The following is a 21,530-nucleotide window of genomic DNA, read 5'->3' as shown; positions in this document are numbered from 1 at the left end:
AGGCCAGGGGGAAAACTGTAGTGCTCCCAGGCGAGGTGGAAACTCATCACCTCTGATGGACTGAGAAGATTTCAGAAGCCCCCCTGGCCTCATGGTCTCCCAGGACCTCCTTTTAAATTGTCCTCTTGCTACACCTCCAGCAAGATCTCAGATGATAAGCACTGGGAAAAAAAACCCAAACGTTTTGACTCTGTTGCTAAAGATACCAGGAAACAACAGCATGTCTGTTTCCAAATTCAGCATCAACAGCTCCCAGGAAAACTTTGATCCTGATTAAGTCCTTTGCTCCCCAGCAGAACCACATCAATGTTTCCATGAAGACAGCACTCTCCCCTTCCTGAGACTCTGCCCTGAACTCTGAAAGCTATTTGCAGGGTATGGGAGCTGCTGCAGGGTGAAGGGTGGTGGGAACAAAGTGATGAGAAGGAGTCTGAGGGCACGTCTCTGGCCAGGATCAGGCCCAAGGGGTCAGAACGCCAAGAGGGGTCTTTTTCCTAGAGTCAGAAATTCCTGGATCATTGGATACAGAGCTTTCTGGTGGTCTGATGCTACAAAAGATCTTGCCTCTCATTTCAACTGGGCCTTTTCAATCAGCCCTTACTGCTTCATGGAACTTACAGCTATCTCTCCCTGGCTCTGTGGGACAGAAGTCTTTTCCTTTTGGGGACAGCAGGAAGCAGGCACAGTGAGACAATTAAAGTCTCCTAGAGGAAGGCCTACCAAGGCCTGAAGTCCCCGACTCTGGCTCATTTATCAAAGTACCAGAGGGAAAGGCAGAGGGAGAAGGAAGAAGGTGCGTGTGTGTGTGTGTGGGGGGGGGGGGGTTGGAAGCAGCAAAATGGACCTTAAAATGAGGCTGCAGGGGTTGAGACCTGACCTTGCAGGGAAGGAAGGGGCAGGACACAGTATTTCTCAGGTGCAGAACTCCATCCTCGCAATACACCAATGAGAATACCATTATGAGCCTAATTTTATGTACGAGGAAATGGAGTTTCAGCATGGTTATGTGGCTGCCTCGAGGTCACATGCTGATAAGGCAGAACACATGAACATGAACAGGAACCTGTGTGATGCCCAAAACATCCCTAGATCCACTACCTAAGCCTCACCCGGCCTCTTGACCTCGAGTCTCCTGTTGTCAGCTACAAGCTTGTGGGGGACAGACCCACGGCCACGTGGCTGGTTCTGGGTCAAAGATGAAGGCACATGGGCTTGGGAAGACCTGGTCCTATTTAACACACTTTGGAATTCTTCGGTTCTACCGTCTTCCACAGAGACCCACTTCTGGAGAATGGAGTCCATTATGTTAAAGCAACAAAGCACATCCTGGGAACTTACCCCAAAGGAAATCATTTAACATCAGGAAATGAAAGTGCTCTATCCCTGGGTTACAGCAGAGGGAGAGGTGAAAAGCCATGTCCATGTGCATCCATAGGGAATGGTTGGGTATATTCTGATGCTCATGGGAACACTGACCGCTACGAAAGCTCTCGAGTGTGCCATGCACGTGCTGTCTCACGATGATCAGAAAACACGTGGGCTGGAGAATGTGGACTCGAAAAATCACCTGATCACATATGTTGGTTAGAGTATGGATGGTATTTGTTAAATACGCTCATTATTTGTACATTTTTAGCAAAGCAACTAATTCCTTTTTCACAGCTTTAAAGGCAAAACCTTGACCCTTTCCCCCGACAACACACATACTATTGGGGCAGAAACTCTATTTCTTTGGATCAACTTCTTGTGGCCTATTAAGATGAAAATCTCCCTGCAGGTCTAAGTCATTAGGGTGTTATTAGATCTCTCTTCAAAGAGACAGCTTAAAAGAGATGGAGCCCAGAATAGCTAAATTTTTATTAAGAAGTGGGTACTAGACTAGCCAAAGGGACCCGGGGTCCTGCCCAAGGAAGGCAGGCCCTGGGAAGCTTTAAATGGGTGTGAGGCCATGGACATTGCCCAACACTTTGAAGGCTGGAGAGAAAAGGCCAAGGACCTACAACTGGACATCTGGTGGGGGTTAAATGCTTCGGAAGATCAGATGCCCTAGTCTCACACTTTCACAAGCTCTCAGGGAAGTGTTTGTTTCCAGGCTCAATATGTATTTTATTTTATTTTATTTTATTTATTTTATTTTTTTTTTAAAGATTTTATTTATTTATTTGAGAGAGAGAGAATGAGAGAGAGCAAGCACATGAGAGGGGGGAGGGTCAGAGGGAGAAGCAGGTTCCTTGCCGAGCAGGGAGCCCGATGCGGGACTCGATCCAGGGACTCCAGGATCATGACCTGAGCCGAAGGCAGTCGCTTAACCAACTGAGCCACCCAGGCGCCCAATTCAATATGTATTTTAAATTAATCAATGCATATGCTCTTCCTCTCCATCTGCTTTCTATAGAAGTTATACAGTTGCCCATTTTGCAGTTGAGCTGGTTCATTCCACAGGTAGGACTAGAACCCAGGACTCTTGACTCTACAGTTCTGACCCCCATTACCCTGCCTGGCCAGAGGTATGGCTGGAAAGGCCCTCTTCCCTTGTTCTCTAGGGCTTAATGGACAGGGATCACGTGGCTTTTGCTTCTTATTTGGGCAGGAGCCAGAAGTCAATTGCCCATAGGTCCCAGCCCTGAAAGGCCCTGGGAAAAAGCAATAACAACTACCTTTGACCACTCATGGACCAACGTACCCATCATCCATCTTTAACCATTTAACATGGTGGTTTAGAGCCTGGACTTAGATGTTAGCCGTATCTGAGTTTGAGTCCTGACTCGTTATATATTAGCCACTGTGTCCTTATGTAAGGTACCTCAATCTCCCTGAGCCTCAGTTTCCTCACTGTAAAATGAGGCCACAGCGGGTTTCCACCCAGAGAATTGTTGTGAGAATTCAGTGTAACAATGCAGGTAAAGGTATCTAGTAAGCATAAGTGCTCAGCAGGTGAGTGCTTCTGTATGATTCCCTGAATACTCGTGTCTCCTGTGCCCCTGAGTGTCAGACATGGAGCTGGGTGCTGGGCACAAGGAGGTCAGATAATGCAGTCCCTGTCTTCAGGGATTCAGGGTCGAGTTGGGAAAGAGACAAGGGGGGTTTGATGCTGCAAGCCCAGGCTATTACGGGAGCACAAAGGAGGGGCACCTCATCCAACCAGAGGGAGTCTTCCTGGACGAGGTGACATCTAAGCTGAGTCTTGGGGGCTGAGAGGGGCTAGTGAGATGAAGGGAGGCATGCCAGCCCAGAGCAGCTGCATGGGCATTGTCATGAAGAGACCAACCCACATACTGACATCACAAAGTCACAGAAATGCATATCAATTTACACCAGTCACCCACAGTGACAGCTACAAATGCGTGTACCCAAATGAAGACATAGACACACATGGAAAAAGAGAAACCAAGAGACACAGGACAAATAGAAGGACATACACACAGAATTATAAACGGTTCCCAGGAGAACCCATTCAGAAACAAACACTTTCACACTCACGAACCCACACACGTTTCCCCTCTGAAGTTAGAGGCTTTTGGAAGCTTTGGCCCTCAGACCAAAGCCATACTGTTCTTTCCCTGCTCAGCTGACAGCCTAGAGCAGAGCTTGGCAGTTCTTTACGAATCCAGTTCCCTTGCCCTGCAGCCAGATCAGTGGCATCCTTGGCAGGTGACAGATTGTGGGTGGGGGTTAGGCTGGAGAGGGGGCTGGAGAGAGAGAGAGGTCATGGGCTGCACCCAGCCTGGGTCTCAGCTTTCCCAGCGGAGTGGCAGAGGAGACAGGAGTGTGGAATTAAAGAAGAAATGATGTTTGTCCTCGCGGATTCCAAGGGCAGTGTGATTCTTGCCAACTGTGAGTGTCCTGGAAAGGGAAGACAGGACAGGGCGGCCACTGACAATGAAGTAAACAATGGTGCCCTGCTGTGCGGTCTGAGCAGCACGGATGGAGGCTGAGCCCAAAGAAAGGCTTTCTTACAGAGGGCTGCTCGTGAAGAGCTTCCTCGTAGGTTCATAAAGACCAGAACAGCACCTGTCTCTGGGTGACAGCTGCTGGGAGGCAGGGGGATGAACCAAATGACCTCAGTAAATGACCCCTCTCCCCCATTTTCTGGAGCCAGAAGCCCAAATGAGAATTAAGCCATATCCCAGGCAACCACACGATTGAGGATTCTTTGTTGCTGACACTGGAGACTTATATTTACTTTCACCTCTCGTTTCAATGTCTGTAATTTGCTGATTGCCTTTGGGCTGCAGGAACAAATATTAAATCTGATAAGGCCTGCTGCCACTGAGGCAGAGCCATCTGTCTCGGGGATTTACGAAATTACAAAGAACCAGGACAAGAGCATTCCAATGAGAGGGCAGTAAATCCCAGGGTTGGTATATAAATAAAGAGAAAAGAGACGGTCAGATGAACCACAATTCTAAGTGTTGTTCTCCCTACCTCTTTGGCACATCCTGCCTCAGAGTTCTCTCTCTAGGAGAACCCCACCAGAGTTTTGGGAAACACAGGAAGCGGACAATGGTGTGAACAAGGTGAGAAGGGCTCTGGCCAGTGTCGCTTCCCTCCTGATAGTTGCAGCGGGCTCTTGCTTCTGTGGGATTATCAGTGTAGAATATTCTGGAGTCCTCTACGGTCAGACTAGAACTGAAGGAGACACTCTTGTAGACAAGAGAAGCCGCCCTTTCCTCTCTCCCTTTTTGGGCCAAGTACAGTTCAGAGGCTCAAAAGCCAGAGAAGGCCTCAAAAGCCATTAAGGTCTAAACAAGCAAGAAGAGTCCTCACATTCTTGTTGAACTAGAAATCTGCCCATCTGAGCCTGGCTAACTCCTGCCCCATGCAAATACTTGTTCCTTTATGAAGCTGTCCATGACCACTGGCTGAGTTAGTCACTCCCTCTTCCCACAGTTCCCTGGATATACGCCCTAATAGCAGTGTTTGACACACAGTAGAAAATCTTTTATTTGGATTTCTCTCCTCCATTGGATTTCACAGTCCTTGGAGCCAGAGGTGATGGCTTGATAATAGTAAGTCAATTTAGCATGACAGTTCTAGTGCCCACACTCTGGAGTGAAAGAGACTCAGATCCCAACTCTGTCACAAAGTAGCTGAGAAACCCTAGGGAAAGTTACTCTCTAACCTCTCTGTGCCTCAAGTCCCTTGTCTGTAAAATGGGGATAAAATACCTACCTCGTGAGTTGTATGGTATATGAATTATATCCCAATAAAGCTAGTACCAAAAAAAAAAAAAAAAGTGCTTACCCTAAAAGGCTGTGTTAGGCGTGAAAGGAGACAGCACATGGGTAACTCCCACAAGCAGCCAGGCATGCATTAATTGGTCAGCACGTGGTTGTTATTATAGTTAATAGGCCCCATCATAACCACTGCCTCTGGATTCCCACAGCCCAACCCGGGCCTGGCACACAGTAGGGTTCGATAAATGTTTGCTGAATAAATCAGACAAACAGACTTGGAGTGTCTCATATTCCTGACCAGAAGTGCTCAGCTGGTTAACTGTACCCCTGGGAAAAATTAATATAAACCTCCCGAGGATTAAATGCTCCCTGCAGCCTTAGAGCCAATGAGATGAATAGTGTGACACAAGGGAGTATCATAAATCATTAAGATCTCTAATTGGCAATTCTCAGCCTCATTTTCGGACTGTTTGTGGTTAAAAGTTTATAATGATATTCCTGCTGGGAAAATAAAACTCTGAGTCTTGTTAGAGGTGAACAGTTCTCAATTTTGTGACCATCTGAACCTGCATGGTGGCAAAGAAACAGAGGAAGGAATTAAGTACCCCACCCCATCCCCAGAGTGGATGCTATTGCCCCAAGCAGGGAAAATAAACCCCCAGAAAGATTTCCTGCCTCTTTGGTCCAACACATTTCAGTCTGTAGCATCTTTAAAGCTGCAAAGGCCATTAGATACCATCTAGTCCAATGAGTCTGAAGTATTTTTAAGACATGGAATCCTTTTGTCAAAGAATTTTTAATGGGAAAGTCCAACATATTCATAAAACTGGGGCAGCTTTGCGTGAAATCTGGAATTGGGGGGAGAAGCCCATGGAGGATTCCCTTGCCCCTCACCCCTAACAGCAGCCTCCAAGATGCACCTGTGGAACCTTGGATGCCAGAATATACAGAACTGAAGCAGTCAGATCATGAGAAGTTATTTGGAGTCTACAAAGATGATGTAAACGAAAGCCAACATACTCAACGAATCAGAGAGGTCCTAGACGCAGAGTAAACAAATGCACTTCCTACAACTTTCTGAATGACTAGTACCTGGGAGAGGTATTATGGCAGTGATGACATGGTGAGGAGAACAGGGCACCGTAAGTCTTCCTGGGGCACCAGCTTGCCTCCTGGCATTTCTGTTAACCGGATGCAGAGCATCTTCTAGAGGGAGATATTGCCAAGGGCTTTGTGCCAGTGTGGGGAGCTGACCCAGAGCAGCTGACGTGCACACACGTTGACCTCTTGCACATTCTCACGTACAAGGGAAAATCTTCCAAAGGGAAGATCTGCTCTCCCGCTGGGGTGACCTACCTTGGGCTGGGAGACACGGTTCTCTTTCCCAAGGTGGTCCACAATCCCGAAGATGCACAGTGGCCCGGCGAAGCCCAGCAGGTCAGCCAAGATGCGGAAAGTGCTGCTGAGGACCAGGCGTCTCCCGAAGGCGTGGCAGAGCGCCTGCCAGATGGCCCGGGCCCCCTGCGTGCTCTGCAAGTCCTTCTGCTGCCCAGCGAGAACGCACGGCCAGGTCAGAAGGGCCGAGGGCCCGTTCGCGGCAGGGCCCGGCCTCCCAGGAAGTCCCTGGCTCCTACTGCCTGGGGAAACCCAGTGGCCATATTTGCTGTAAACAGGTGAACTCCAGAAGAAATCACTGAGTCACCAAGTGCACAGTTAGGTGGGCCCTATCAACACCAACATGGTCCAGATGGGGAAACTGAGGCCAGGTGCTCGATCAAGGTCATACAGCTGGTCAGGGACGATGTGATGAGCACAGCACTGCAATGAGGAAGTGGCAGGTGGCACCCTCATTCGTCACCACCTGCGACTGCATCTGCCTCAGTGTCTCCCCACTGCGCTAGCACAGAGGCAGTGAGGAAACATGGGACTGGGAGTTGGGAGATTGGTTCTGCCACCTACCAGCTGTGGCCCAGCTCTGGGCAGGTCACGGCCTTTCTTGGGGTCTCCGTTTCCATGGCAGTGAGTTAGGGAGACCCCTGCCTGGCTCAGCTTAAGAGTTCTTAGAAGTATCAGGCCACTAAATCCCCCCTTTAAAATGGGTGAAAATTCCCACCTTTCTCATCACTGAGCTCTAGAAGGAAGAACTTAGGACATGAGGGAATTCAGTGGGGTCACTTCCCTTCTCAGGGCCTCAGTTTCCCCCATCTGGACAATGAGGGTGTTAGTTCAGATGACCTAAATTGTAAGGGCTGTTCTAGCTGGGACAGTCCTATGAACCTTAACTTCTGGATTTGTCCCCGGTTCTCTGTGTAACTTATGCAAGCCTCTTCTCCTCAGTGGGCCCTACCGGGGGTTTGACGTGATGCCTTCTGAGGTCCCCATCTGTGACTCTAACCTGGAGGGAGGGGAATGGATGGTGTGGCAGGGCCCCCACTGACCGCTTGGGTGTCGAAGGCCTCACAGAGCCGCTGGTAGTTGGTGAGGGCCCTCATGGCAATGGGCAGCTTCCCAATGGCTCGGAGATCGATGGGCTTCTTATGGGCAGTCTTGATGAAAGCATTCATCCACCAGTAGGTGCCTTTTGACAGCAGGTTCACAAAGGGCTGCAGGAAGCGTACCCCCAAGTCCTGTAGGTCTTCAGGGGGCTTCACCTCCCTTGGTGATTTGAAGAAGATATATCTCTGTGGGGCACATGGGTCACCAGGGACAGGTAAATGCAACCTCTCACCCCTCTCCACTTTGCCCCAGAAAAGATCTGGAGTTGGGGCATCCCATCCTTGACCCTGACCTCTAACATTTGGGGCTATCTCTTGCCTAGTCCCAGGAGAAGGATCACTCCGCACATCTTGGCTCCCAGTGCCAGGGCCTCCTCACTTGTAACTCTTCCTTGAGGTCTACTCTGAATCCCCTTGGCTGGGTTGGGTTGGGTTGAAGTTGGATTGGGGAAGAGCAGAAATCTCCCATATACCATATCACAGGTCTGAGGACATGACCATGTTTCATGTAGGGTTTGCAGAACGTGGAGTCATGCAAACCTTGGCTCAAATCCTGCCTCCTCCACTTACTAGCAAGGTGTCTTTGGACAAGTTCTCATCTCAAATGTTTCCTTGTCTGAAAAGTGGGTGGTAGTCACATCCCTGGGGTGCTGTGAGGGTCATTTGAGGCAGGGAATGTAGTTGGCCTTCGTACCCTGTACATAACCAACTAAAACAGGGGTGTCAGAGAAATGCAAATTCAAGTGGCACTTGATACTCATCACCCCAAATGGGGCTGGCCCATTGCTCGTTGGAGGCAGGGAGAGGGTTTTCTTATTCATTGCTGGTAGATTATAGCCTTTCTGGAAGGTGCTCTGCAACACTGACTGACATTTAAAACACACAGACCATTTGAACTAGCAACTCCGCTCCCTGGACCCTCTCCCACAGAAATAAAAGCAGCGATACATAAAGATATAAGTCTGTTTAATACACCATTATTTGTGAAGGCAGAAACTTGGCAATGAAGTGAAGGCCCATCAATTGGGTAATGGCTGAAGAAATTATTGCTCATCTACTTGATGGAATATTATGCAGCCATTAAGAAAACTAAATTAGCCATACCAGACTTGGAGAGTGTCCTAAGAGATAGCTGTTGGGTGAGGAAAACAAGATGCAGAAAACTGTGTATAATATGATCCTATTTTTATAAAATGAATATTGAGAGGGAAAACTTTTATATGTGTTGAGAGAAAAGAACCTTAAATAGATACATGAATATGGTATTCTATTAATAAAACCAAGAGTGCAAGGGCACATATGAGGTTGCTAATCTGGGTTACCTGGGGAGGGAGAGGTCCAGGGAGTGTAGGGTAGGGGGAGGGGAGAGAGGGAAAGGGGGTAAGCAAGAATGATAATGAAACAAGACAAAAGACATGTATGCAGCCACATTTACTCATTCAGGTATATGCGTAACTATATGAATACATTAAAATAACTCCTCTCCCCCAAAACAATACCACCACCATCACCAACAGAGCTCAGAGAAGCCAGTACTCGAAGCTCGAAGCTCGTCTCCCTCTCTATGGGATTAAACACAGAATCTTTCAACCTTGGTTAACACTTCCTATCACTTCCATTCCCTCTGGGAGCTTGGGGTAGAGGGCAGCTGGACCAGACAGAATGTTCCTCTCGAACCTCTCCCACTGGTCTCAACTACCCTTTGGGGGCCGCTAAAAGAGGCTGACTCCTTCTAGGGCTCAGCTAAGAAGCAGGGTGGGGGGCCCACACCCAGGGGCAGAACACTGGTTGGAAGCTCCACCCTGGCCCAGGTGTGTCCTGAGGTGGGTGGCTGGGGTGGCCCAGGAGTGGCCTGCTTACCCTCACCCTGATGACATTGACCTCCACCAGGAGCAGCATCCCGTAGAGAATCACCAGCAGCCCCGTGAGGCAGAAGCGCAGCTGTGAGAAGCCGATGGAGTGGTCATAGAACTTGACGAACTTGATGGTCTTGGTGATGAAGGCCAAGGTCCAGTAGACTAGCAGGGCTGCAGGCGAGAGCATGTGTGTGCGATTCGCACGCATATGCACTCACATGTGTGCAAGGGTGTGGGAGAGAAGGGGAGACAAGAAGTGTGTCAGGGAGGAGGCATGTGTGTGAGTGAATAAGCCAACGTTATGGGTGTGAGTGCACATTTCTGAGTAAAGGGCCGTGTGTGTGAATCTGTACGTGTGTAATTTTGAGCTGGTGTACATACATTAAAACATCCATGATGGGTATGTTCAAAACAGTAACAATCTTGTAAGTCAAGCTGTCTTGTAAGTCAGCCAAATTTCCCTTTACAGCAATTAATAAATTATTTTTTCGGTTTAAATCAGTTGTAGGTGCTGTGCCAAGTAAGCACTTTAAGTATTATCTCACTTATTCCTTACAATCACCTTGTGAGGGGAGAATTGCCACCACCCCGGACTGACCGGACGAAGGAAGCCCGGCTCAGGTAGCTGAGCGGTCAGGCGGCGGAACTGGGCCAGCCTGACCCGGAGCCCATGTCCGGAGGCTCCATCCTATCATGGTTTGCTTGTGGGATTTCTAAGCTGGGAAGATCTTAAAGGTTCTTCAATCTGCTCTTTCATTTTATAGATGAAGCAACTGGGACCCCAAAGAGGATGTGAGCTGTCCAAGCTCACTGCACGCTTGAGTGTGCCCAGTCCAGAGCCCACGACAGCATGATGATGCTCTTGTGGAGCCTGGGGGCCTGCGGGGGTACAAACACGGAAGTCACAGTTCTGTGAGGCAGTGTGTATAGTCGTTAGAGCGGGACCCTGCGGCCAGACATACCTGGGCTCAGCTCCTGTACTTTAAGGGGTAAGCCATTGAACCCATTCAGGCCTCAGTCTCTTCACCCATAAAATAGGGATAATAATAGTACTTCTTCAAAGGGTGTTGTGAGCAATGTATGGAAAGCATTGGGCACAGTAGGCCTGGCACACAGTGGGTCCTCTTCGGATATCAACTGTTAATACTGTTATCATCTCCAGATTTTAGACCTGGGACCCTAAACGTCAGAAGCTAATCTCTAAATTCTCACCACCACCACCTGCTAATAAACCACTGCTAGCTGGCAAAAAGAGAAAGCAGCAATAACTAGTCCCCTTTTAGGAGACGCTTTAGCATGGACAGCTCCTTCCCCCTGGCTCCCTAGCGCCATATGCAGTCAAGATCAGCCTAAAGCCCCTAGAGCTCCTCTCTGGTGAGACCACAGAGAAGGAGACACCTTCACTCTGCCCTCCATCCCTAGGTGGGCCTGGTCACATGAATGCCAGGGCATCTCTTGGAGACCAAAGCTGGGGTCTGCCCAGGGCAAGGAATTAGGCCAAGATGGTGAACTTGCCCAGGGAGGGATGAATGCCATCTATCTCAGGTCCCTGGGTGAAGGCATTAGGATAGAGGACAGAAGCGTCTATTTTCTGTGCGCTGCCCGCCTCTGGCCCAGGAGTGGGAGGATAATCCCCTCAGCTTGGTGTGGTCCCCAGGTCACAAGGATCCCACAGCTGGAGGCCGTCAAGCTGCCTCCACACCTACACTCCCCCAGATAGAACCCAAGTCTCAGAACCTCTTTGGTTCTTCATGAGGTCACCTATGGGGGCCCAGACTTGAAAATATGCCTTACACAGGTCCTAACAGATGTGGTTTGATTTGCTCTTTGTGACAACCCTGTGACGTGGGCAGGGACTTACTATTCCTGTAGATAGAGAAACTGAGGCACGCAGAGGCTGAGTGTCATGTCCAAGGTCACACAGGGAGTGAGTGGTAGACCTAGGACTAAGCCCCAGGGCTATTTCCCCAGGGCCAGACATAGCAGCCCTCAGCCAAAGCTTAGCGCTTGACTGAGAGAAAAGCAGAAAAGGACGGTGGTATGACACAGGGGCTGCTGGTGAGGTTCAGGCTCTGAATTCCCCTTACCCCTGTGTCTTCCTTCCCCTTCTCCACACCCCACCTATTACAAGGTTCTGTCTCCTTTACCTCCTAAACTCCTGGGCCAGCTGGGTCACCATCCTATCTCCTGGGGGGGCTGCCATCATATCTCCCCTTGAGAGCCTTCTCACGGTTTCCCCACTTTCCTCTTGCCCGCCTCCAGTCTAGCCTCCGGAGCAATAAATCTGATCAAATATGAACTCACGCACTCATGTTCCTAACAGCATTATTCACAAGAGCCAAAAGGAGGAAGAAACCCAAGTGACCACTGATGGATGAATGGATAAGCAAAAGGCGGTATATCCGTACAATGGAATATTACTCAACCTTAAAAAGAAAGGATAGTCTGACACATGCTACAGCACAGCTGAACCCTGAGGGTACTAGATTAAGTTAAATGAGCCAGTCACAGAAGGACAAAATAGTGTATGATCCCACTCACATAAGGTACCTAGAGTAGTCAGGTTCATAGAGACAGAAAGTAGAACGGTAGTTTTCAGGGGTTGAGGGGAGAGAGGAGAACAGGGAGTTATTGTCTGATGGACACAGAGTTTCAGTATGGGAAGATGAAAAGTTCTGGAGATGGGTAGTTTGGATGGATGGTGTGCAAAAATGTGAATGTTTTTAATGGCACTGAACTGTGTATTTAAAAGTGGTTAAAATGGTAAATTTTATGTTATATATAAGTTACACCCCCCCCACACACACCCTAAGCCTCAATGCCCTTGGGATAAAGATCAATGCTTGCGCTGCCTGGTATGGTCCCCTTCTGCCACTCCAGCCTCCAAAATTCAGCTCTCTTCTGCTCTCTGCATTCCAGCCCCTGGTTTTCGTCCAGATTTCCTAACATGCTTCTCCTGCCTCAGGGTCTTTGCACATGCTGTTCCTTCGGCCCGCAACATTCTCCTCTCCCTTCTCCCAGTTAGTTCCTACCTATCCTTCAGTTCCCAGCTCGGATGTGACTTTTTCACAGAACATTTCCTTGATCTCATCTGGGGCCTCAGGACCAAAGTTATTTTGTGGGACAATGTAAGCCACATCAGGGTTCACGTTTCTGCAGGACTCCGGACCTGACCAGAGAGGAACCTTCTCAGGGGGCCAGCTGTTTCCCCAATACCCACTGCCCTCGATCCCTGCAGCTCATAGGGTGCATCATCTCTGCTTTTACCTGTTCTAGACTTACTGGTTCTGTAGAGCAAAACTCTAACAAAGGGGAATGGAGGAAGTTAGTCCTTATTCTTTGGAGAAAGAATGGTCCATCTATGGGTGGTAATTTGTGCTTTAAAGAAAGAACATTATGTGCTTTCTGGAGAATGAGAAAATGAACTTGCCAGATGCCCAGACAGGATGTTTCTGGGGCACTGGTCAGCCAGGTCCTGGGGTTAATAAGGGGTTCTCTATATAGGAGGAGCTGCTTCAGAAGCTTCAGAAGAGGGAGGCTCTCTGCTGTCTGTACCTATCATTTCTCTCCACTTGCTGCTCCCTAGTTCCCCAGCCACACTCTCATAGCATCACCCAGGTAGAGGATCCCCTGGATGATGTTGACGGAGCCCAGCTCCCACCTTACCCGGGAAGGCAGACCTGCGACTAGCTTGGGAAATACCCTCTGCCCGCTCATGACACCATGCTGTCTCTGGCCTAGCACAGAGTGTTCCAGACTCCAGACGTCAATTAGATGTTGTGACTCCTAAAAATCATAGCCTGACTTCATGATACACAGTCTGACCACAGCCTACCAGCCAAAGGTACAGCCCTGACCTTAGACAGGCAGATGGAGCCAAACATAGAGGCAGACCTCCAGATTTATACCTTTGGCCCAAGCAGTCTGAAGACCCTTAGACACACAGTCTCAGAAGAGGTTAAGAGCCTGCCTGTGTGCCAGACTCCTGGGATCTAAACCTGGTTTTGCCCTTGACTAGTTGGCAGACGAGTGTAAATCACTTAACCTCTGGGTCTCAATTTCCTGTTGTGTGAAGGGACGTAATAGTGGTATTGACCTCATAGTGTTGTTGTAAGGATTAAATGAGTTAATATATGTAAAATGTTTAGGAGCATGCCTGATGCATAGCAAGTGTTAAATGAAAGTTTGAGCTGTTACTTGTAACCTCTCTGAGTTCAGCATCCACATCTGTGGAATGGGGATAGCAACGATACCAATGTGGAGATTGTGGAGATCAAGTAAGATAATGTATGTGAGGAGCTTGGCACCAAGCCTGGCACGCAGTCCATGGTCAATAAACACAAACATTCATTGCTGTTGTTTCTGCCTGGGACCCCAGCCACACAATGTCGGAGGATCTAACTAGGCACTCCTTCTTGAATCTTTCTAAATGTTCACAGACTGCAGGCTCTAGTCTTGGGCTCTTTCTCTTCTCTCTCCAGGTGACCTCAGCCAGGCTCAAGCTTTAGATGCCACCTATAAGCCCCTGACCTCTGAACGTCTATCTCCAGTCCTGACCTCCCCCGAATGCCTGACTTATTTCTCTAACTGCCCACTTGACACTTGAGTTGGTTGTCTGAAACTCAACATGTCCCAACCTGCCCTCACCCCCACCAACTCCCCAAACCCCAACCCATGCTCCTTTGCCATGTCCATTATTAACACCATCATCTGCCTAGGTGCTCAGACCCAAAGCCCAGAAGTCTCGCCTGTTCCTCTCCTGGCCCCTGACTTCATCTCCTACCATTCCTCCCCTTTCTTCGCTTTGCCCACACTGGCCTATTTGCCAAATTTGTTCCTACCAGAAGGCCTTTGCACTTGCTCTTCCAAAGGATGGAAAATTCTTCCCTGAAATATGTGCATGCTCTCTCTTACCAGAGATCTTTCCTGACCACCCTCTATAGACAACAACATTGCCATCACTCTCAAACCCTTGCCCGGCTTTATTTTCTTTGTAGCATCTTTCCTACCTATTTGTTTATTCATTGTCTTTGCTTGCCAGTCTCCTCCCACCAGGAGGCAGGGATTTTTTCCTCTCCACTTCTGAACCTCTAGCTACCTAGAACAGTGCCTGGCATGTAGTAAGTGCTCAGCAAACATTATCTAGAGGAATGAATGAAGGTGACTATCCCTCTCCCGCCCCCTCCGGCTCCCCTACCTATCAGCAGCTTGGGGAAGTTGGAGGTCTCGATGTTGTGATAGTAGACCACGGAGGTGACAGCGGCCATGAATGCCATCCCAGCTGGCATGTACAGGTGGAGATGGCGGGATTCAGTCACCCTGAGATGGGGCAGAGGGAGAGAGAGAGAGAGAGACAGATTGGAGGTAGATGTGCCAAGTCCCCCTCATAGAGCAGCCCAGGCCCTGCGCTTAGGGCTCAGCACACAGTAGGGCCTCTGGATCATATGCACAGCTCCACTCCGTATATCGGCAGCTTTGCCCAGCCCAAACATACCCCAAACTTGCCCACTGGTTAGGGCTCCAGGAGTCCACACGAGAATGCTATGAGGGCTCAGTGTCCAGACTCTGGACCTCATGGCCTCTCCCTGGGTTCATGCTTACAGAAGCCAGCATGGGGAAGCCGGCCTTGGCAGTCACAGCTGCAGAGCCGCACCTGGAACCCCCTCTCTGGGAGTGAACACAGCTGGGTTCCTGTCCCTGGGGTCCCTTGGGCAGTACAGGGGCCTGTCCACCACGACTGTCTCAGTGACAGCCCCATTTCCCACGAAGAGCATAGGTCAGCACCGGCCCCGGCCCCAGGTTATAATGACAACACCTGTAGTCAGTATTTACAGAGCATTTACCCTGTGCCAGGCACTCTTCTGGGCACGTGACGTATGTGAGCTCACTTAATCTTCATGAAGTCCCATGACGTCGGTACTCTTAGTCTCCTCATTTACAGTTTCCTACAGAAAGCAACACTCACATTGCTCAGCCTGGGACCAAAGGTCCCGGTGATAATGGCCTCAGGCCACTTTTTCAGCACCGCCCAGCCTGCTCTTCCTGCTGAAGCCATTTTGGGAGCCCCTCCAGTGATGCTCTTGCTTGCACTGCTCCTTCTATCCGGCACGCCAAGCATCCCTGCCCTTGAGCATCCCTCAAGAAGCTGACAGTAGGGAGGGGGCAACCATGCTCAGAGCTAACTGTCTAACTAGGCTGTCTAGGGAAGTGATATTGCAGATGGACCGAAGGCTGAGAGCACAAGGAGCAAGCAGGCAGGCAAGTAAGGAAAACTTCACAGAGGAGGTGGCACCAGGCTGGACTTTGAAGGATGAACAGGAGTTCAACAGAGAAGGAGGGAGGACATGAGGAGAGCCACGCAGGGGCCCTAAGTAGTCTGGTAGGACTAGCGTATAGGTGTAGAGGCATTGCGGGCTGTTTATCGAATAACATGTTCCCCTTCTGCTTTGCTAAAAGAACCACAGGTATGTTCTAGCAGCAACGTGCCCAGCCTAGGGAATGATGGTGCTTGGTTCAAGCAGCCATGCAATTCCACACCCCTTTGCCAGTGACTGGTCTAAGGGTGGCCATATAATTCAATTCTGGCCAATGAGATGCAAAGGAAAGCCTGCAGAGGATGATATCCTGCATAAAGAAGAGGCATGTGGGAGCGTGTCTCCTTTGCCCTTGCCTTCCTCCCTAAGTGATACCTGGAGCTAGGCAGCCATATTATAACCATGGGGAAAGATATGGCAGACACACAGAAAGATGGAAAGAGGCTGGGTCCCTGATGACATCACTAAGTCACCAAACCAACTAGAGAGGCGACCTCTAAATTTCTTGTTAAATGAGACCATAAATGTTGATATTCTTTAAGCCTTAATTGGTGGATATTCTCAGCAAAAGACTTACACAGGAGGTACAAGGCAATCAGTCGCTAGTGGGGTCACCGGGAGCAACCAACACCCTGTGTAGGGGGCTTCAAAACTCCTGCCTTTGTATTCCTTGAAGTAAGTTTTTGAAAAACTCTATACTCCCTCACACATTTGTAAGTGACATCTTAAATGTTATAACATAAGTTTGAATAAATTCATTTTTTGCAATAGGAGGGGGAAATGATAAACATTTGATATAATTAAATAAGATGAAGAATAACCAGAGTTGAAATAAATATTTCATGACATGACTTAACAAAATAGACTTTGGCTGCTTTACTGAATAATATACACTAAATTAGGTTAGAAATTAGGTAAAAGTTTTAGGTATGGGCTTTTTCCAGTGTATGGTGATCTAGGAAAACATTCTAGTTATATTGCTAAAAAAAGTGTTTCCTCTCTTAACTTGTACTGCTTTGGTTGTTCTACATTCAAAGCATCACACAAAAATCATACCCAAAGGAGAAGAGAGGAAACCCTACAAATTTTAAGATGCCCTAATTAATCAGTAAATGAGGCTTACCCTCAACTAAACTGGAGTTTGAAGACCACTACTTTAACTAGTCCCCCCTGCCTCCTGCCCCCCTACACTTCCAGGTAGGTCTGCAAACCCAGGCCAGGGTGGCCTGGGGGAGCCAAATGGCAGGATCTGTGGCTTCTCTTCCTGTCCGCTCCCTTCCTATGTCTTTTCTTCATGCTTGCCTGCCCAGGGGAGTGTCCCCACAGATGGAGACCAACAAAGACCAGGTGACAAGTGTCCAGTTCCAGAGCCAACCTGCCTGCTGGGGAGAGAATGGTAGTTTGCACTGAGCTGGGGGAGAAATGGGATACAGATGCAGCCCCCACAGGAGGGGCTGCTGACAGCAGGCAGGAGGGAGTCCCTGACCTGATTCATTCCAGTCTCCCACGTTCTGAGAATGTACTATTTGCCCAGGGCTCTGCCATTCCATTTCTCTACCCGGTCTGTGCTCTAATTTCATCCTCCATGGCCCTGTGAAGCGGGCAAGGCAGGGATGATGCTGATCATTTCACAGGTAGAGAAAGTAAGGCCCAGAAAGGTTGGGGTGCCTGGGTGGCTCAGTCGGTTGGGCGTCTGCCTTCGGCTCAGGTCATGATCCCAGCGTCCTGGGATGGAGCCCCGTTCTGGGATGGAGCCCCGCACTGGGCTCCGTGCTCAGTGGGGAGCCTGCTTCTCCCTCTCCCTCTGCCTGCCTGCTTGCCTGTCTGTCTGCCTACTTGTGATCTCTCTCTGTGTCAAATGAATGGATAGAATCTTCGGAAAAAAAAAAAAAGAAAGAAAGAAAGAAAGAAAGGCTGAGTGGCTGGTCCAAAGTCCTGGAGCTGGTAGGTGGCAGAAGCCCAGCAGATGCCCCAGGTCTACCTTCTCCACAGGTGGGGTGTTTTCCTCTCTGCCACCCCGCTAATTATAACCCAGTGAGAATTTTTGGCCTGAGGACTCATAGGCATCCTTCCCCTTTTGAGCATTTGTGCTGCTTTGGAAGGGGTGTCTAGATGGGGGAGGGGGGTGGACTTCTCGCCTGCTAGTTATGTGGGGCAGCAGGCATTCTGGTCTTCTTGCTGGTCTGGGGGACTTTGATAAGCAGGAGGAGCCCCAAGGCAAGCAGTTGTCACAGAGATTACTGCTGGAGCCAGCATGCAGGGACACTGGGGGTGGGAAGGTGAGGTACTGTGTGTGGGCTGGGGGATCCCATCCCCCTGCTGTCCGGCTGGCCAGAGTGGAATCAGGGCATAGTCTGATTCCAGCTCAGAGTGGTTGGACCTCTGATATCTTAGCCAAATGCCCTCCACCCCCCACCACCCCCTCGCCCAGGCAGTCACTGAGCCATCCTCCGTGAGATGGCGGCTTCATCTCCTCCTCCCCCGCACCCCTGCTGCTGACACACCATTTCCGGCTGCAGTTATCTCTCACCTAGACTACTGCATCACCTCCTAAGTGCTGTTTCTACCTCCAGCCTCTCTCTGCCTCCAGCCTGCCCTGGAAACCCCTCATGCTGTGCTGACCACGTGCCTCTTCTGTTCCAAACTGCAGACAAAATCCAACCCAGACAGCCTGGCATTCGAAGCCCTTCTAGAGATGCCCCCAACCCCATCTCCAAGTCCCAGCCACCATCACTCCCCTGCACGTGTTTCACGCTCCAGCCCCCGTGCACTGCTCCCACCCCAACCTTTCCTCCCCCTGCCTTTATTCCTCCCCCCTCCTGCCTCCCTGGCCCTCTTTCTCCGGACTCCTCTGCTGTCCGAACCCTTGTCACCCCTCCAGACTCAGCTTAGAAGCCCCCTCAACCCGGAAGCTTGGCCAGCCCTGCCTTCCTGTCCCCTCCCAGAGTTCTTGCTTGTACCATTATTTCACTTATGCTCTTACGGAGCCAATACATGTCTATGGAGCTTCGTCGTGTGCCTTGTGCTGTGACAACAAAGATGAATTAAACCCAACTCTGAGGCCTTTCTCACTCAGCGGGAGACAGTTTTGCAAATAGACATAAACTTTAAATACAGTATGATCTGTGCAGTGGCAGGGGTGTGAGGAATGTGCTGTGAAGCCTGGAGGAAAGGTGGGTGACGGGAGGCCTTGGGAATGAGGCTAGAGACAGTGGGGGGTGCTGACTGTGAGGACCCCACATGCCAGGCTGAGCGCCTGGGACCCTGAAAACAACTGGGAACCAAGGAAAGGTCTTCAGCAAGAATGATTTTTATTCTTTCGAAGAAGGCAACTCCAAGAGTTGGGGCATTCTAAGAAGCTCTAGGATTGTTTCACTGGTCTTGGCGTGAGATCCATATTCCTTCTACCCTGCTACACGGAGGCCAGGGCCTGGGTCTCACCTGTGTCCAGCACTTGGCACAGAAAGCCTGACACACAGGAGATGTTAGGTCAATAGCTGCTGGATTTATGAGCAAATGTTACTGCCTCCTTGGAATGCAGGTGAACTGGGGTGTCCCCTGGCCTTCCAGGAAGCACCCTGGGATAGATCCACTCTCCTGAGACACTCACCCATCAGACAGGACGCCCTCTGCGATTTCACACACCAGGACGAAGAGCAGCATGAAGGTCAGGATCCAGCGCAGGTTGTGCCCAGGGAAGTGCAGCCACGTGCTATGGTGGATGTGTACTTTGGAGCTTTGACTGCCCCATCCTGCAAGGAGAGGCAGGAAGAGGTGGGAAGCCTGGCTCACTAGGAAGGGGTGCATGAACCCCAGGAGGGTGCCTAGGTATGGGGTCCGCAGTGGGGAGTGCATCCATTTGTACACCTGTGCACGAGAATGCCCAGGTCTGGTACGTGTGACCTAAATGTCCCAGCATGAAGCCTGGATCCGTGCAGGCCCACCTACGCAAGTACTCATTTTCTATGCTGACCTCTCGTCTGACAAATTATCATGTAAATAAACCATTTATTTGAGAACAGAAGTGTAAATGCTGGTACAATTTCTGATACACATATAAGCAGAAGTTACATATGCTTCCTCCCAATTTCTAATTGTTCGTCTTTGTCAATAACTACTAGCATCTCTGCCTGTGCAGCATCCTTCCCTTTTTAATTTTGTGACAATCTTCCCTTTCTTCCCAAAAGCTGTATATGAATTTTAAAATTTGCTTTTTTTTTTTTTCTTAATTAGAGTGAATTAACAAGTTTTGCAGAGGCGGCGGACGCGGTATGAGTTGACAGAGCTCTAGCCAGCTTGGAAAATTCAAGGTCTGAAAGAGAGATGAGGGGGACCCCCAGTGAAGAGGCATGTAGGCTGGTCCTGGCAGTGGTGCCCAACTTTGCAGAGGGCTTTCAGGCAGGGACGCTGACCCAGGGGGGATAGCAGAGGAAGGGGACCCAAGTCCCTAGCTCCTGCCTCTCCTTGCCCAGGGCGCGTGGGACCCCCCGGGGACGTCAGAAGCTACTGACCACTGTCTGGCCCAGCCCCGGGAAGCGCAGGGGTTCACAGGGCCTCCATCCCGGCTTCTGAGGCCAGGCTGCGCTCCTCCCTGGGCCCAGCCTCAGCTGACAGGGAGGGTGCCTTGGGGGAAGGGTGTCCCGGCTCCCTACACAGCACTACTGGGGGTACAGCCCGAGACCCTCCCGACCTTTCCAGCGCCTACAGAAACCTCTGCTTTTCCGGTTCTCCATTTCAGCTCTGGCTCTGCGGTAGAAAACTTGGGGGTTCCCTGGGTCCGGAGCGTCCGCTGTGTTTGGTGCGGGTTCGGGGGCACCTCGGGGTGGGGGTGAGGGGATGAGCGGGTGTGCGAGGGCGGGGACCGCGGGGTAGAACACAAAGCAGGGGACCCGGGGAGGGAGGCGAGCGGCGGTCGCGGGCCCGGAGGGGGACCGAGAGCAGTGCGGCGCGCGGCGCCGCCTCCTCCTCCTCCCTCCCCGCCTATGCCCTCCCCTCCTCCGCCGCTCCCGGCGCGCTCACCGATGAAGAGGATGGGGAAAGTGATGAAGAGCAGGAAGACGTGCGGCACCACGTTGAGCGCGTCCACGAAGCAACCGTTGTTGAGGACGCCCTGGTCCACCCGGTAGGCGGCCGAGTGGTTCTCGCTGCCGCAGAAGGCCAAGGGCATGGCGGCGCCGGCGCGGGCGCGGGCTCGGGCTGCGGCTGCGGCTACGGCTGGCTCCACGCGCCTCCCGCGCCTCTGTCCCTCGCCGTTCGGCGCCCGGCCGGGCAGTCAGGCCCCCGCCCCACGCCCGCGGCCCCGCCCCACCCCGCCGGCGCTCCCGCTCCCCCCCCACCGCGCCCTCGCTCCATTACCTGCCCGGCCCGGGGGCGGGGGGGTTGGCCAGGAGCCGGAGCGGCCGGGCCGCGCGGGGCCCCCGCTTTCCAGCTGTGGCGGCCCGCGAGCCCAGATGTGCTTGGGGGCGCTTTGAGGGCCCGCTGCGCGCGTGTGCTGGAGGAGAGAGGGAAGGCAGGCTGGGTGGGTGGGCACGCTCGAGTCTGGGTGGGAGGGGGTGGGCAGAAGAGAGGAGGGTCCGAGTGAGTCCCCAGTGGGCGCGTTCGGATCTGGAGTGCGAGCTCACTGCCTCAGGGCCGAGATGTGGGCTCACCTGGACTTGGCGAGGGTGGATGTATTTAGATCAGAGGGTC

The 21,530-nt window shown here is 50.9% G+C and overlaps 1 protein-coding gene across 1 annotated transcript in view; it reads right to left on the bottom strand.

Moving 5' to 3' along the window:
* Window positions 1–21,051, bottom strand: part of ABCC8 (ATP binding cassette subfamily C member 8) — a 74,489-nt gene extending 53,438 nt beyond the window's left edge. Inside the window, exons 1-6 of the mRNA XM_081799234.1 lie at window positions 20,862–21,051; window positions 19,453–19,594; window positions 14,726–14,847; window positions 9,533–9,699; window positions 7,616–7,858; window positions 6,534–6,719 (exon numbers count right to left, since the gene is read on the bottom strand). Of these exons, the coding sequence (XP_081655360.1) occupies window positions 6,534–6,719; window positions 7,616–7,858; window positions 9,533–9,699; window positions 14,726–14,847; window positions 19,453–19,594; window positions 20,862–21,009 (1,008 nt within the window). The 5' untranslated portion in view covers window positions 21,010–21,051. The remainder of the gene's footprint in view (window positions 1–6,533; window positions 6,720–7,615; window positions 7,859–9,532; window positions 9,700–14,725; window positions 14,848–19,452; window positions 19,595–20,861) is intronic.
* Between the last annotated feature and the right edge of the window lie 479 nt (window positions 21,052–21,530).

This window comes from Leptonychotes weddellii, chromosome 11, assembly GCF_054177405.1.
Source record: "Leptonychotes weddellii isolate Sample4059 chromosome 11, ASM5417740v2, whole genome shotgun sequence".
In the NCBI taxonomy this organism is placed as follows: Eukaryota; Metazoa; Chordata; class Mammalia; order Carnivora; family Phocidae; genus Leptonychotes; species Leptonychotes weddellii.
This window is presented reverse-complemented; position numbering and strand designations above follow the sequence as displayed.